Source organism: Lepisma saccharinum, chromosome 1 (assembly GCF_977018435.1).
Source record: "Lepisma saccharinum chromosome 1, izLepSacc3.1, whole genome shotgun sequence".
NCBI classification, from domain to species: Eukaryota; Metazoa; Arthropoda; class Insecta; order Zygentoma; family Lepismatidae; genus Lepisma; species Lepisma saccharinum.
The window spans coordinates 90,743,357-90,758,866 of record NC_139229.1 but is presented as its reverse complement, the minus strand read 5'-3'; the positions used below and the strand labels follow the sequence as shown (position 1 = coordinate 90,758,866).

The window sequence follows — 15,510 nt, the reverse complement described above, 5'->3', positions numbered from 1 at the left end:
CTACGCTTAGTCGTTCCAGTTTGTCCTCTATTTCTTTCATTTTTTCGGAATTCCCTTCCGCTAGACTCGCTGCTCGCCGTACCTGTCGCTCGAGGGCATCGTTGCTCCGATTACAGGCTGACTCCAGCTGTGCACATTGTTGGCCGATGTGCTGCAAAGCTCCTTCCTGCTCACTTACGCTCTGCGCCAGTGTTGCCACCTTGGCTTCCTGTTCATTGAGGCGAACGTCAGTCCTGGCGATCCTGGATTCGATTCGAGCCTCGGATTCTTGGATCGTCTGAAGGAGCTGTTGTGTCACTTCTTCTCCGGAGGCGCGAACCGTCCCTTGGAGGCGTTCTTCCATCCCTCGTACGTCGGTCTGCATCTCTTGCACCTCAGCCTGCAATCCTTGGATGTTGGTTTGGACTCTGGTTTCCAATCCCTGGATGTTGGCTTGCATCCTGGTTTCCATTCCTTGGAGCATCTGGAGGACCAGCTGCAATTGGTTGGCACCACTGCCACTTCCTACGTCATCTTCTTCCTTGCTGTGGTCGCTGTCCGCACGTGACGATGTACCCCCTTGGGCACTTGGTATCTCCCTTTCCATTTCCAACGGGCCCTTGCACTGGGGACAAGCCGGTCTGACCCCCTCGCTGTCGATTTCGAGATCAGCAAATTCCTTTCCACAAGCCTCGCAAACCATCATGACGTCACTCTTGTTCAAACAGTCTATACGACGATTTCTTAATCTCATGAAGGCCTTTCGTTAATTATCTGCTCAATCTTCTGTCGCACTTTGGAACAGTTACGCAAACTTACGCGAGCTCACACAAAATGTGAATTACAAATCGATACATAAAAAGAAAAGGAGGTCCGTCGGGAATCCCTTATCCCGCAACTCAACCTAATGCCATAACTTATGCCAACAACCAAAAAAAAGTACACAAAAAGTACATAAAAAATGCCCTATGCAGCTGCCCTTGCTGCTTTCGCCGAAAAAAATATCTGCCCTACTGTTACTAATTACGCCCAAAAACGTGACCTTACACGTGAACATACGACAAATACATGAAAATAACCCTCGAAATTACAAAACGAAAAACACACAAATCATCAGGAACCTAACACAAGAATTTTATGCGTGACGTATACGACAATGAAATTTCTACCGCTCTCGCAACCTGGCTTTCCTGGAAAGACATGACAAAAGTTGCCGTCCCATGTTCGCGGCGCCAAATGTAACGAGTGCACTCACGGTCCCCGAAATGACGTGTCAATCATACCCCGGCACGGGGCCAAACGTCGTTATGTGTATGGGAAACCGGTCGTGACTCACGGTCCAGTTTTCAAGTTCGGTACTGAGACGGTCGTTTATTGTCATACTATTGCGAGGCGGAGATTAATACCTTGAAATGTTACACTGTTTTGTTTACCTTTGATATGTAGATTCGAACAATCATAAAAACACTAATAGCATAATATCTGGTACCTGAAAAACGTCAAATAACAACACTGACGAACGGTAAAAAGTGAATATATATTGTAACAACAAAAAAATATTGCAATCAACAACTGTTTACAAAACCTCCTCACTCTCACGACATTCACGCTATCTCTCTTTCACACACATGAGGTATTTTTACATATGAAGTATAAATACATATTACGGATCTCATTAACATATCATTCCTTTTAATTTTTAAACCTTTATGTGAATTTAGGGCATGTGTCTGCCAGCTCCTGTGCTCTTTTAAATTAACTTAAGTGCCAGCCCTCGGAAAGCGGTTAACTAAGACAATTGGGTCGGCGTGGTTAAATCTTTCGTCTTAATGAACGAATGCATCCAGTCGTAAGCACGACTTTATACTAGTTTCCCGGACGAGGGTCTTACACACGAGCCTCTCTCGTCCAATGAGAACAACTACTCAATTACATAGTGATGCAAAAACTTAATTGGCTCCAGCTGCCGGAATACACTAATCAATCGTCGGCGCGAGCAAAAATTACCTTAAAAACCACTATGCAACAAATAATACTATTTCACGCACACGACCTTGCAATAAAAACAACTACGCTTTCCACAATTAAAAAGGACTCATCAGTCAACTATTGACAAATTAAATGGCGCGACGGGGCGGTCGGTTACACAAGAAATGGAGCACACTTTGACAATTTACACTAAATATTAAAGAAATGAAATGGAGCTTCTAACCCTGAATGCAGACAATTAAATTAGAACATCTGAACATGAAATAACTCTTTTTTATAACAATACCAAAACAATTTTTAGACGCGGAAATTAGGTTTAGGTTTTTCCTGAGTAACTTTGCGAATAAGTGAGACTTCGGCGTTAACTGTACGGTGTTGATACTAACGACGCACGTTTACATGAACATAGACCCTCTGAAGTATACTGTACCAGACTCTGCTACATGGCGCGGTCATTCATCTCTCCTGGACGCGGGACTTGCACACGGTTCCTTTGTGGCGAAATTGTCCTCCGAGGTCAATCGCGACGAAGAATAATTGCGACGATCTGGTGTACTTGCACCTCCTTAGAACTTCGGGCGTTCCTCTTGCCACTAGCGTCGGATGTACGTGGTCACGCGCCGGTTCGGAATCTCTCTGGTGACGGGCTTCGATTTCGGCGTCGTTCTGGAAGCGTCGTTCTGGAGTCGTCCTTCAATCTCTCCCTCTGGCTTCGATCGGCGTCGTTCTGCAATCATCTCTCTCTCTGGAAACGTCCTTCGGGCTTTGGTTGGGACGTCGGTCTGAAAGCGTCCTTCGGGCTTTGGGCAGTGTTTGGTTTTGGTGTCGTCTTTGGCGTTGGCTGACTGGCTTCATCGGAAGATGGCGATGCATCGTTGCGGGGTCAGGGAAGTCGACAGACTCCCTTCTCTATCTTCTTTAGCCCTCCATCCTTATGTAGTCCACGCTTGGCGAAAACAAATCACCGCGTAATCTTCACCAAAATAAGGCGCACACTGGTAACTCTATCTGCAATTTGCTCACAGTACGAAAGGAAACAAAGTCCACGGACACAAAACAATAATCACGCGAGAGTGTAGCGCGGAGATGCTCTCTCTGTGAAATCCGGGTAAAAACTGTCTCTGGGATGGTAGCACCGCGTATTTAAGAGAGATTCAAAATCGTCCGTTGAAACCCACGCTCAGGTAGCTTGGCTTCGCTTTTGGAGGAGACGCGAATGACCTGTGTCCATTGTCTTGAAACTCGGTCACCGAGGCGTCTTCGATCCTTGCAGGCTCGAGCTCCAGCTGGTGTACCTGGTCATCCGTGAACATGGGTTCGAACGCCTGCTGCGACTCAAGCTCGGTAGCGGCGAAAACAATCTTTCCTTATCTCCGCGTTGGTGCAAATATGTCATGTCCTAAGCCGAAAAGACAGTTCCGCTGTCACTCAAGAAAAACCTGTCCCCAACTCCCGAGTGTCTGGCTCGGATACAAGTTTATTCACAAAATAAGATCAAACCTCACACTTTCATGTTTGTGCATAAAATGAATCAATAAACAAAAAATAATTTTTATCGAACTGCGTTTTACATGTCACTAGATACCGTGACAACTTCATGCATATAGGAATGTAATTATTAAGAAACAAAGCAAAAAAATCTTAACCACAACTCAAAAACAATTTTTAGATTTCCAAATATTAAATTTTATCAAATCCCAGTACAGGTATATAACAATGTAAATTCACTATCCTGTAAAAAAAAAAAAAATTGCAAAAATTCTGACCACAAGCATAATTTCTTGACTTTTTCTTGACCTACCTGTTGATTTCTTGACTGGTAGCCACTCTGGTAGATTTTAAGTCTTATCAATATTCATGGAATACATAAAAATAAAAGTATTAACTCACCCTCGCAACTCGGGTCACTTGTGAACGAATCAACGACTTGGAAGAATCTGTGAAGAAAACATAAGTGAATATAGTAAAGGGTGAAAAAAAACAAGTGAATTTTAGCTCAAATGATTATGAGTAGAGAGAGAGCAAACCATATCCAGAAAGTACATTTTTTTTAAAAAATTACATGAAGTGGACAAATTACTGACGAAATTTCGATCGATACATATATTTGTCCCGATGTCGAGTGCTGCTCACATGGACCGAAAATGAGATTCTTTACGACGGACTTGACAATAGTGCATTTCCTAATAGGCTATTCATATAATTTACATTTATTTACAAATAGCGGTTACTGCTTTTGGAAAATTATATTCCGCATTTTCTGAAGGTATAAACATAATCTGCTGCCTACTATTCTCACTTAACCTGCGTACCTGTATTTTATCATCAGTTGAATCTCATCGTTCGGAATAATTCAGTGGGCTAGTTTATGAATGCCACGATTGATTTTGATATTATAGGTACATCAGCACATAGGCTATTTTTGCCCGTCATGCAATACGGGGTTAAGCCCCTTAACTAGAACAAAATAGAGGACAGGCCCTAGTAAGAAAATAAATATTAGTTAAAATTTTCCAAACTCAACTTTCAAACGAATTTATTCATTCAGTACTTAACAATAACTCTATACTATATCTTGAGGACTAAAAACTTCTTACATAGGTTAAAAGCTGAGGCTGTAAAGGCAACCTCAGCACACAAAGGGACAAACACAGGACAGCACGACCTGACAAAGGGTTATGCTGGCTGCGAATTCAGGCGCCAGAGCCTCGTTGGCCTGCAAGAAGCGGTTACCGGGGTGTACTACGTGGACCTGACATAATAATAATAATAATGAACAAGCTTTTATATTCCGTAGAACAAACAAATGGCTTCAACTGGATTGCACCTACTGTTTAAAATGCAATATGAACAGCGCTGCGCATGTTCCCCCATCCAGGATTGACTAGTTGAAAAATGCTCTACATCTCTCATATACTTAGTTGCAAGCATAATAATATATAAATAACAGTATTTTCCCTTAGGAAATAATTCCGTGAAGAAAGACAACTGCCTGGTGAAATATCTAAGATACCACTGAAATAATGACACTAAATATGGTTGATTTGCTTTGCCTCACGGATGTCCAATAAGGAGCAGGCGTTCCAGACGCCTCCCTTGGGAACCAATTTATTAATCTGGCATAAGGAATATCTGATACGAGAGGATTCGTAAGTAAATCCAAGAAGAATGCACGTGACCGAACCTCAAAGGACGCCGCAGTGGACTCTAACTATTCACTCGGATGTTTACAACTCTTAGACAATGGCTGGAACTCTGTTCATACATTTAACCTTAAGATAGGTAGTGGAAAACAGCACCGTGCAGACGGTATCGGGTGTCTCTGGAAAGCACCGAACAATCAACTTCTGTCTGCCGTGATGTGCATTAACAAACCAGATGAGTGTTTGATATTCATGCGGGTTGTTCGGCAGCATTGGCAGGTAGGTGGTATTAGGTGTTGTACAATCATTGACTGACAATACAATGCACTGGTTGATGCAAGTTAAATTTTCTGGGATACTCGGATTACAGCCACCAGCTTACAAGTTTTACGATTCCTGGCATCAGTTCTATCAAGGCTGGAAATATTTTACTGCAAGAATTCCTATTAGCAGTAGCGACTCGTAGGAAAGGGCAAAAATTGCCTCATCCTTATGTTTTGAAACCTACAACTACTACAATCCGTTCATTTATACAGTATACAGGACAGGAAAGAATTCAAGCGGTATTATTCGTTTGGTTAACCGGAAGTATCATTAACCTTAAGGCTAGCATTTGAAATTCCTAAATTTAGTGTCTTGACAATTCTCTTGAGAGAGATAGAAAGATAAGTAGATTGGATTTTTGTTATTTAGCGTCGTTTTCTGCAACTATTGGCTAATCACGACGATGAGAATAAGTGATGATATGATGAAATTGATGATGAAAGATACTTCACAAAGAAAACCAATGCCCAGGCTGCGATTTGAACCCAGGACCCATGACGTTGCAGCGCGCTGTGCTAACCACTCCGCCACGGAGTTTCGCGGAGAGAGAGAAAGAGATTACAATATAATTTACTTGAAAACATAGGTGGTGTATTTATATACGCTATTGGTTCTTCTTGCCAGTAATCTGATTTTGGATTCGTCTTTGCCAAAACGTAAATATATTATTAAGTTTCAGAAAAATAAGTTAATGTTAATTTCGCTGTTTGAATCATACAATACCATTAATTTCAATAGCAAATGTTGGAGCAGATATAAAAGATAACATATCTGAATAAATAATTCATTAAATGATCCTCACTACTCTGAACCACCATAACTCCCACGCAACTATATATATTTTTTCGGCTGTTGTGAAATTAATAAAGAAATGCATCTAACGCCTATTGGTATTACTAATATTCTCATTTCTGAATTACGATAGGAAGTTGGATGTTGAATTTGAATTTAAAATTGTATGTGCGTCAGCACTTAAGGCTATTTTGCACCCGTCACATTATACGGGGGCCAGCCCCTTATCATTACAATTAACAAATCTAACGTTGCATAACTAAAAAAATTAAAATCTTAAAATCTTCTGACTTCTGTTAAAAGCTGAGGCTGTAAACGGGCACTCAGCACACACAAAGACAAGAAACAGGACAACACACACAAAATTATACTGGCCATATTGCCAGTCGCCAGAGCCTCGATAGTCTTCAGTCCAGGGTGCACTACGTGGAAGTGAGGTTGACTTTTGGGCGCCTACGTGAAAGGTACCCCTTACACCCCAGGCAGTTGGATGTATCTACGCCTGCAGGTAGAGTTGAGAAATGCTTCCAACGAAGATCAAACCAATTCTGTTGATTATGCAGATAAGTTAACTGGTGGCTGTCAATAGATTAGGTGGGAAAATAGACTGACTGCCTTCATCGTGCAACAACCCTTCAAGGGCCAAGGTCTGTACAATGGGCGATGCACGGTCACCTCATCAGACTTTCTACATTGGAGTCTCCTATTCCATTCAATCCTCATGATGCTGATCCCAGAACGATTTTTTTCTGATCCTACAGAATATGGAACCCACGATCAGGAATAGCAATTACTTTCTAAAGCGAGTTTACATGGGATGTCATTTTACTGCCATAAACGAATTCTTGTGAATTTATTCCTTATTGTTATCGGCGATTGAGTTCCAAAAGTACGAAGGCAAGGTGCCAAAAGTGAGGGGGGGGGCAAGGGTAGTTTACATTACTTTGTTAGATAAGGGCTAGGATAGTGCGGGTTCGAATCCTGGTCTGGGCATGGATGTTTTTGTGAGTGTCCTTTTATCATATATCATCACTCATCTCCATCTTCGCAAATTAGCCAAAAGTAGCACAAAAAAGCAAAATAAAGCAAATCAATCAAGCATAGTGTGGGTGCAACAGTGGCAAAACGTGTGTGTGTGTGGGGGGGGGGAACTGCCCCACACGGCCTCTAATCACCACCACTGATTACGAGTTTGTGGAACTTGTAAAGAGGGATAAAATAACAAATGAATGATTTGATTTATTTTACTTCGCGTTTCTGCCATTTTTGGCTAATTGCGAATGTGAGGATACAGGGTGATAAGGTGAAATAACTGAAGGGACAATCACACACATATGGACAGCACACAAGTCCATTATACTGCCTGTGAGTCCAGGTTGTATTACGTGGAAGTGACTTTGACATTTGCGTATCTTGAGAAAGGGGTCACCCTTTACATCCCAGAAGTAGGGAATAATTGTATACTGTTTAACGTAAGCCCGTGGAACTTACAGGAATAGCGTGCTGACCCTGGGTACAATTGTGTAATATCTTTCCTGCGTGGCTGCCCAAACGGTGTACACTTCAAGGAAAAGGAGAGAAGACAACAAACATTTAGAATCTGCAATTTGAACATACCAATCACGGCAAAGATGATGAGCATAAACCCTGCATGCCTGCACAGTACAACAAAACATGTGTGTTTATGCAGGCTCATACCCTCAAAATTACGATTCCAGCAATCTAGATGGTCATCTGTTTGCACTGGTCAAGAAAGAAGAAGCCGATGCAGGGCTCCAAGGTTTTGCGAGTTACGTAAGGCAATATCATATTCAGATATCGTTCCGTTTCGTTTGCAGTGTTCCTCAAGGTTTACCTTTCCCGCGCTTCCTTGATGTTGACTGTCTGCAGCGTCCAGTAGATCAAGGTTTGGATGATTATCCACAGGTAAATTCGAGGTGAATCACGGAAAAAAGGAGCTTGGATTCAGGATAATCCCATTTGAAGAAACAATGACGGGTTTGTAATGAATTACTTCACGACATTCATTCAACCCATGAGAACCTGTACAGACATTACTCAAGGTGAGAGGATGGACAATGAACATGCTGTTTTGGAACATGGTATTACCTAAACAAGGCACCTGCAGATGAACTATGCCTCGTGAAAAAACGATGAACGGAAATCTCACGAACTTACCAGTAACATCAGCCAGGAATGAAACCACACCAACCCTTGACTTGAGTGTGCTTTAATAGAATTGTATGCATTTATTTATTTAGCATATATTTTATCATAATTCACAATGCAATATGAATTCATTCACATATAAATATACAAAACAATGATTGTTCAAATACCTTTCACAACAGATAAACCACAGTAAGAGAAATAGCAATTCACACACACAGGACATGTATGTTCACATAGGAGGCCAGGACAGTATAAAAGTATGTACCATCATTCCACAAAGCTCCTTAATTTACTCTTCAAGATACCTATTGAATCTGAGTTTATTTTATGTGAGAATGCAATCAAGTCTCGAACCACTGATACAGTAAAAGTATTATCAAAAAATTCAATTTTATGAGTTTATTGTTAACAGATTGAAGCTTTGGGACATTGTGTATGATAAATCTGGATTTCCTAATGGAAACAATCTCTCAGCGAATGTACAAAGGATTTCCTTTATAAGGTGCCTTATATAGCAACACTCTAGTTTTCTACACCTACGTCTTTCGTTTTCTTTACATAAGTCTTATCTACGGATTTCCCTCGAATCAAAATTTCACTTCCTAACTTGTGTATGTTGCGACCGGAGAAAAGCTAGTTTAAGAAATGGAATATAACCAAAATACCACCAAGGAAACCGTAGGATGTTAGTATTTATAATCACTGACATTCAAGAATATTTGGACACCTTAGTTCCACTCATCTACAACACCGCTACGGGGATGATGGTTGGGAAAAGTAGGCACCGAGGTGTTATTTAGAAGGTTAGTGAGAAATAGCTACATCATCAATCTTTAGACCGGACATAAAATGAAAGTAAGTACATTGAATTTGTTCTGATACGTGCAATGCAAATCTGGTACTCCTACTTGAACATGATTTGAAGACTTAACGTCGATGAAACAAGAAGATAAGGAAGAATAACAAATTCTAGGCAGAATCTCTGAAACACGATTAGTGATTCTACAAGTTTTGGATTGGAAAAATAAAATTCACGAAATCCATAGCAGGTATGGGCGGAAAAGGAAAGAAGAAGAATATTCTGGAGCGTGAGCGTAGGGCAAGAATACAACAGTGATTACTTTGGGCTTCTTAGTGCCAAGTGTAAATTCGACTTAGCAACAATGTAGAATATTTCTCTCTTCCTTAGTTCTGCTACCAAAGTTGAAGTCGTAGGCAAAGTACTTACCTGCATAAAGAATGTGACAGTTTGAAGACGGCACGACTGGATTTCGACCATAAACACGGCTGTAAGTATACATATATTTTAAGTTTAAGAGCGAGAAAGAAAATTTAAGTGTCTGCTATGAATACCCTTCTGCATCCCACTAGAAACGGAGTGATCGATAATAAACTCCGAAACGCATTACAAATGTGTAATGCACAAATAATTTTATAACTTGTTATAAGGTCCAGAGTCCGGATCCTCAAATTTATTAACTGAAGTTATGACCGATAAAGGCACTTCTGTTGTTTTCCTGTTCCTGCTTCATAACAAGAGAACTCGTTGGACTCCCACCACATTGCACACCGCGTTTGTCTGGCGACTGATTTGAAGAATACTCTGCATGGATCCAAACAGCCTTCCAGATCAAAGTCTGACATCGATATTTATATTCTCTGGACTTACCAGGTCTTTGGCTACTTGGTACAGCTACAAAACACATGATTCATTAACACAGCAAAATCTGGATTACAACAGTGTGGTGGCGCAGTGATAGTAACGTCGCCTTGTAATCAAGGGGTCCCGGGTTCGATTCCCGGTGGAGGCACATAGTGGTTCGGATCCCAATTTAAACTGTAGGTCCAGTCCCGATTAGCCTTACTGTGCATAAAGTGGACTTAAAACACCAACTCAATCAATCAACAGAGTGTTGGAATTTGCCTATGACTAAACTATGCCACAGTTCATGACCATACTAAAACCCTCATGCAATATTTTCCTTCTTTTACACATTTTCTCTCAATGTTTTTCTAGGTATCCATTTCTATTTTATTCTTCCTATTATGTCCTGCCCCACGTTTTCTTTTACACGGCTTTTCTGCCACTTATGGATAATCGCGAAGATGGATAAAGAGACGACACAACGTGGGCCCGGCAGAGGATAATCCTCGCTGCAGGTCCAGGAGCCAGAGCCTCATTAGTCTGCAACAATGAAGTCAAGGGTGTACTACGTGGAAGAGAGGTTAACATTTGGATGTCCCAAGAAAGGCCACCCCTTACATCCCGATTCGCATTTATGAAATCAACAAAAAGTCAATAGCCAAATTATCTATTCTAGTTTTTTACATATAATGCATTCTCCAAATATTTCCCTAATTAGTCTCTGTGTGTTCTTAATATAGGAAGGGATAGGACAATGATATTAATTCCTGATGCCGTAGTATCGTAGCTAACATAACGTTCTGGGCGTTCCTTATTGTCGTTCTCTCGTCCAACATCATCAAATCATAATTATTTCTAATCGCCTGGAACTAATTAAATAATGACATATAGATCGCCGACGTGGGTCGAAGAGAAGAACATCGAGTGATGGTATTTGTTTCTCAGCTTTGCTGACTCGTGTCCTATAAAAACGGCGGAGATGTGATTCTCTTCCGGACTACATAAAATCGAATGCTATTGATCTGATGCGTGGGATCGGTGGGGCCGGGATGACGCCAGTAATAAGCTCCGTTCGACCACTTGCAATCGATGCCCGCTCAATCAATCACTGCAAAGGCTCGTGGGGCATCTTCACGCGGTATGTGCACAGAATGTGAATGTACGTATCTTTCCATTTTTATCAAAATACAGAAGATGATCGGTGCAATAAGATGGCGTCTTCTACCTAGCAATGTCTTGAAAATAATTTCATGAAACTTTTTATGGCGTCGTTGCTCTGTTTTCCTACTTAGTAGAAATATAATGTAGGGTACAAATTATGCTATCTACCTCAATCAAAGCACGCTTGTCACTTTCGTGGTCAAGAGCTGATCAAGTTGACACAAAGTGATGAATTATGCACGCGAATTAAGGCACAGATGTATTTGCCTAATTGCATACAGGCACCTAGCTCTTGGTGCGTTAAAGCCTTTCATATTATTGCATTTTAGCTAGTATTCGTCAATTTGTTATATCTCCAAGCGCAAAGAATCTTTAATGAAATAAAGGACAAAATAATCACATTGAAACATCCATGCATTCTTCAAATTTGAAACCAGAGGACACCACACAACGGGGGGTTATACTTCATATAACTTTGACAATTTAAGAACTACCTATAGGTATATCTTGCAAATTAATGTAACACGAGATATCTCTCTAGTACTTCAAAGAAATTACTCACTTTCCATGCTGAAAACTTATCAAAGTTGTGAAAAATCACTAGAAATTTCTTGAGATTATGATACCATCATTACTCATCGTAAGCCATTTATAACTCTGGTTACATCTATAAAAAATTCTCCCCGATGGCGTAGTGGTAAGGTCGTCGCCTTTTGATCAAGGCGGGCCTGGTTCGATACCCAGTGGGGCATATAGTGGTTTTTGGATCCATCTTTAAACTACTTGTCCAGTCGTGATTAGCCTATATTGTGCATAAAGTGAATTTAAAACACAAACTCAAACATCCATCAAAAGCCGCGGTGGAATATTAAAAGATCTCTGGAAATGGGTGTATGCGTGAATCGTTTTTTTTTTTGGAAGATAATATATATATATATATATATATATATATATATATCAAAGTAGAGTGTTCTATACTACCACACGAATAAATATTTTAAAATAAGATCAGAATAGAAGTGTAACAACACCATGAAATGTACGAAAATGCCTAGTTTCCTTCCCACGACACAATCCAATATCAAGTTAAAGAAATTTGTAAATCAAACGAGCTGAGAGAGAAACCATCCAACTTAACCTTAATGAATTTCTCTTCCATTCTCCCATCAGATGCACTCATCTGTAGAAAGCGGAACACACACGGCCGATGGCAAAGTGAGCGCCTGGAACCGGATCTGATAAATAATCTCTCTCTCGTAAGCTTTTTCTTTTCTCCAAACCGAGTTGGGATCGGCCCATTATCACCGATTAGTTCCACCAATTGGGCATGACGATCAACACAAGTCCCTTCAGGAGCCCTTCGCTCCACCCGCAGCACGGAAAAAGAGAAGCGCCCCCCCCCCCTTCGTGTATCAATTGGCACCAGGGGTCGGGTGTGTAAAGCTGGAAGACGTTATTAAACGGTACACCCACTTTACGCCCAGTACATGTCATCTGATTTTTACAATTCTTTTATGAATCTCCAAGCTTTAATGGCCATAGTGGAAATAGCGTTTAAGCTAAGTCAGAAAAAAAAATAGTGTATTACGTTGACAAGGATATTTGTGTGAAAACTTTGTTCCAAACCGCATCCGTACAGTTCCACTCAAAGTGAAAATGAATACACGTAGAATGTTTTCTTTTATTCTGAAAAAGCCCTAAAATTCAATTATTTTCTTTACAAATATCAGTACGTGAACTAACTAACTAACTCTCGCAACACAGACCTTCCATCGGTCTCTATCCTGAGCAAGATCTATCCACTCTTTTCCATCCCTACCGATTTCCTTTAGGTCCATCTCAACGTTATCCCTTCATCTTCGTCTTTCCTACAGCTCTCTTACCATCAGGTTTCCCAACAAGAATACTGTAAACTCTTCTTTCTTTCTGGACATGAATACAAATTATGCAGGTCTAAATTATGTAGCATTCTCGTTTAAAATCGTGTATTTGTATCTTGCTTATTCTACTTCGCATTTTTGGATAATCGTGATGATGTGCATGAATGGTGATAAGATAAAATTGATTAAGGAACATACACAAACGCGGGGACTTCGGTGGCCAGATCCAAAGTCGACTTCTTAAAGCGCTCGGCCACCTAGCCGATGTTTCATCCAAGAACTCACACGGCTTTTGAAACTATCACGAACTATTATTCTGATTTAATGTCGTGGGCAATGACCATACAAAGGAATATTTTCCTGATATTACCATTAACAAAAAAAAAATTATGAATTCAGTTGGCATTGAATCTTTGTGAGCTAGGTGTTATGCATACCATGCAATACTGTCATGAAACAAATCATGGACACATTTTCCACGCCAAGAAACACTGTATATACAATTCACTTCAAAACTTTGTGCAAAGTTCTTGCACACCAAGTTCTTCATTCTTTTCTAGGAAAGGAAAGTTGTAACAAGAGAGTTTTATTCAGTTACACGCACAAGAAAGAAGACGTTTCTCCTATTTGCTTGTGTGAAACTCAAAATATCAAAAGCAAAATAACAAAATAAATTTTGTATTAGATGCATACGTGAGGAGGTTAGGTGGGTCATACATATATGGTGACGTCTCTCCAAGATCCTGTAGCGGTTATTAGCCGCTCGTTCTCCCGTAGTTTAAGACTCGAGACTAGTGCCACTACTACAAATAATCGTGGCGGATTAATAGGCACTTCTGATATGATCCTCCCGAACCATATCAAAGATTGGGTCATATTTAATATTATTCTGAATTATTTTACTTTTATATTCACTATAAAAACGTTATGAAAGATGAGATATTTAATAGTTGAACTAATGACCTAATTCTGTCATTCGAGAAGTTTAGAATTTGTTATTTGCAAGATTCTTGAAATCAAAATCTTTCATTGTTGACAATTAGTCAAAAATATGTGTTCTCAGTTTTAGAATCAAACTATTATGAAAGCCATAAGAGCTAAATTTCAGTTGGAGTTATTACTAATATAAGCCTTATGAACATTGGGAAGAAGTTTTTAAGAATGTGACAACTTTATAGTAGAGAATATTATAGAAACTTTAAGGATCATAACTGTTGTGTTAGACATAGAAAAATGAACCTTATGGAACATACTGTTTAATCTTTACAATATTGCCATTATACACAAATTAGTTCTGCATATCACAGCTGTAGCTATGTTTATCTTTTGTGTCACGGGAGGCGCTCTGCTTGACATGCAAGGATATAAATACAGCTTCGGAACCTAATTCAGGGGCATTTTCATCACCGACTCCGATGGATTAACATCTTAAATACTCAGCTCCCTTTATGGGAGGGTTCAAGAACTCAGTCTTCATTCCCAAATTAGCTTAGAGACATAGTTATTCTGTCGTATGGGTAGGTTCGACCTGTGGACATGCTAACATGTCACCATACGAAAGAATAAGTTCATTTCAACTTTATTTTGAAGTTTTCTGAAATTTTAAATAAAATCTTAGCAAAATAATGTTAAATTTCGACTCAGAACTTACTGTTATTCTGACGCATGGGTAGGTTCGCCCTGTGGAAATGCTAACATGTCACCATGCGTGAGAATAAGTTAATTTACGATTTCTTTCAACTTTGTGATAATTCAGTTTGATTTCTTCGAAACATATACGTAATATATTTTCAATTTATGCATTATGCAACAGGACTTAATGTTATTCTGCCGTATGAGTAGGTTCGCCCTGTGGGCATGCTAACATGCCATCATACGGAAGAATAAGTTCAGATTATTTCGTCTCCATGATAATTATTTATTGATCAGGTTATTCATTATTGATATCTGGCATGGTTAGGCTTCGCCCTGTGAACATGCTAACATGTTGCCATACCCGATATCAAGTCGATGTCTCTAATATTTTACGAATTATAGCAGTTTGTATTTCTGCATATATCTTGAAGCCAGACTATAATGTCCAATTTATATTAAAATCGGAGTCAATACTTAAAACCTTCGCCGGCCACGTCAAAGTTATGCCTCATTATGTCAAGGAGCGTTCATAAAGTTCCAAGCAAGCGCCTGGTCGTCTGTATATAACTGATATGACAGCTTGATCCATATTATGTAAATAAACTGCAAAAGTCGCGTACATTTAATTATAAGAAAGAAATCTGTTCTGTCCTTTATTTATGGAGATCTGTAACTAAGATGTAAATTTATAAAAGTATCTTGAAAATAAACCATCTTCAGGAAAATAATTGCCCATAAAGAAGCCTACTGAAGACGCAGACCTTTCTTCGGAAACAGATGTTATTCATTT

General features: G+C 39.8%; 1 protein-coding gene across 1 annotated transcript in view; it reads right to left on the bottom strand.

Moving 5' to 3' along the window:
* Window positions 1-15,510, bottom strand: part of LOC145984287 (RNA/RNP complex-1-interacting phosphatase homolog) — a 280,792-nt gene that overhangs the window by 43,073 nt on the left and 222,209 nt on the right. The window contains exon 6 of the mRNA XM_083117930.1: window positions 3,859-3,905. Within this exon, the coding sequence (XP_082974056.1) occupies window positions 3,859-3,905 (47 nt within the window). The remainder of the gene's footprint in view (window positions 1-3,858; window positions 3,906-15,510) is intronic.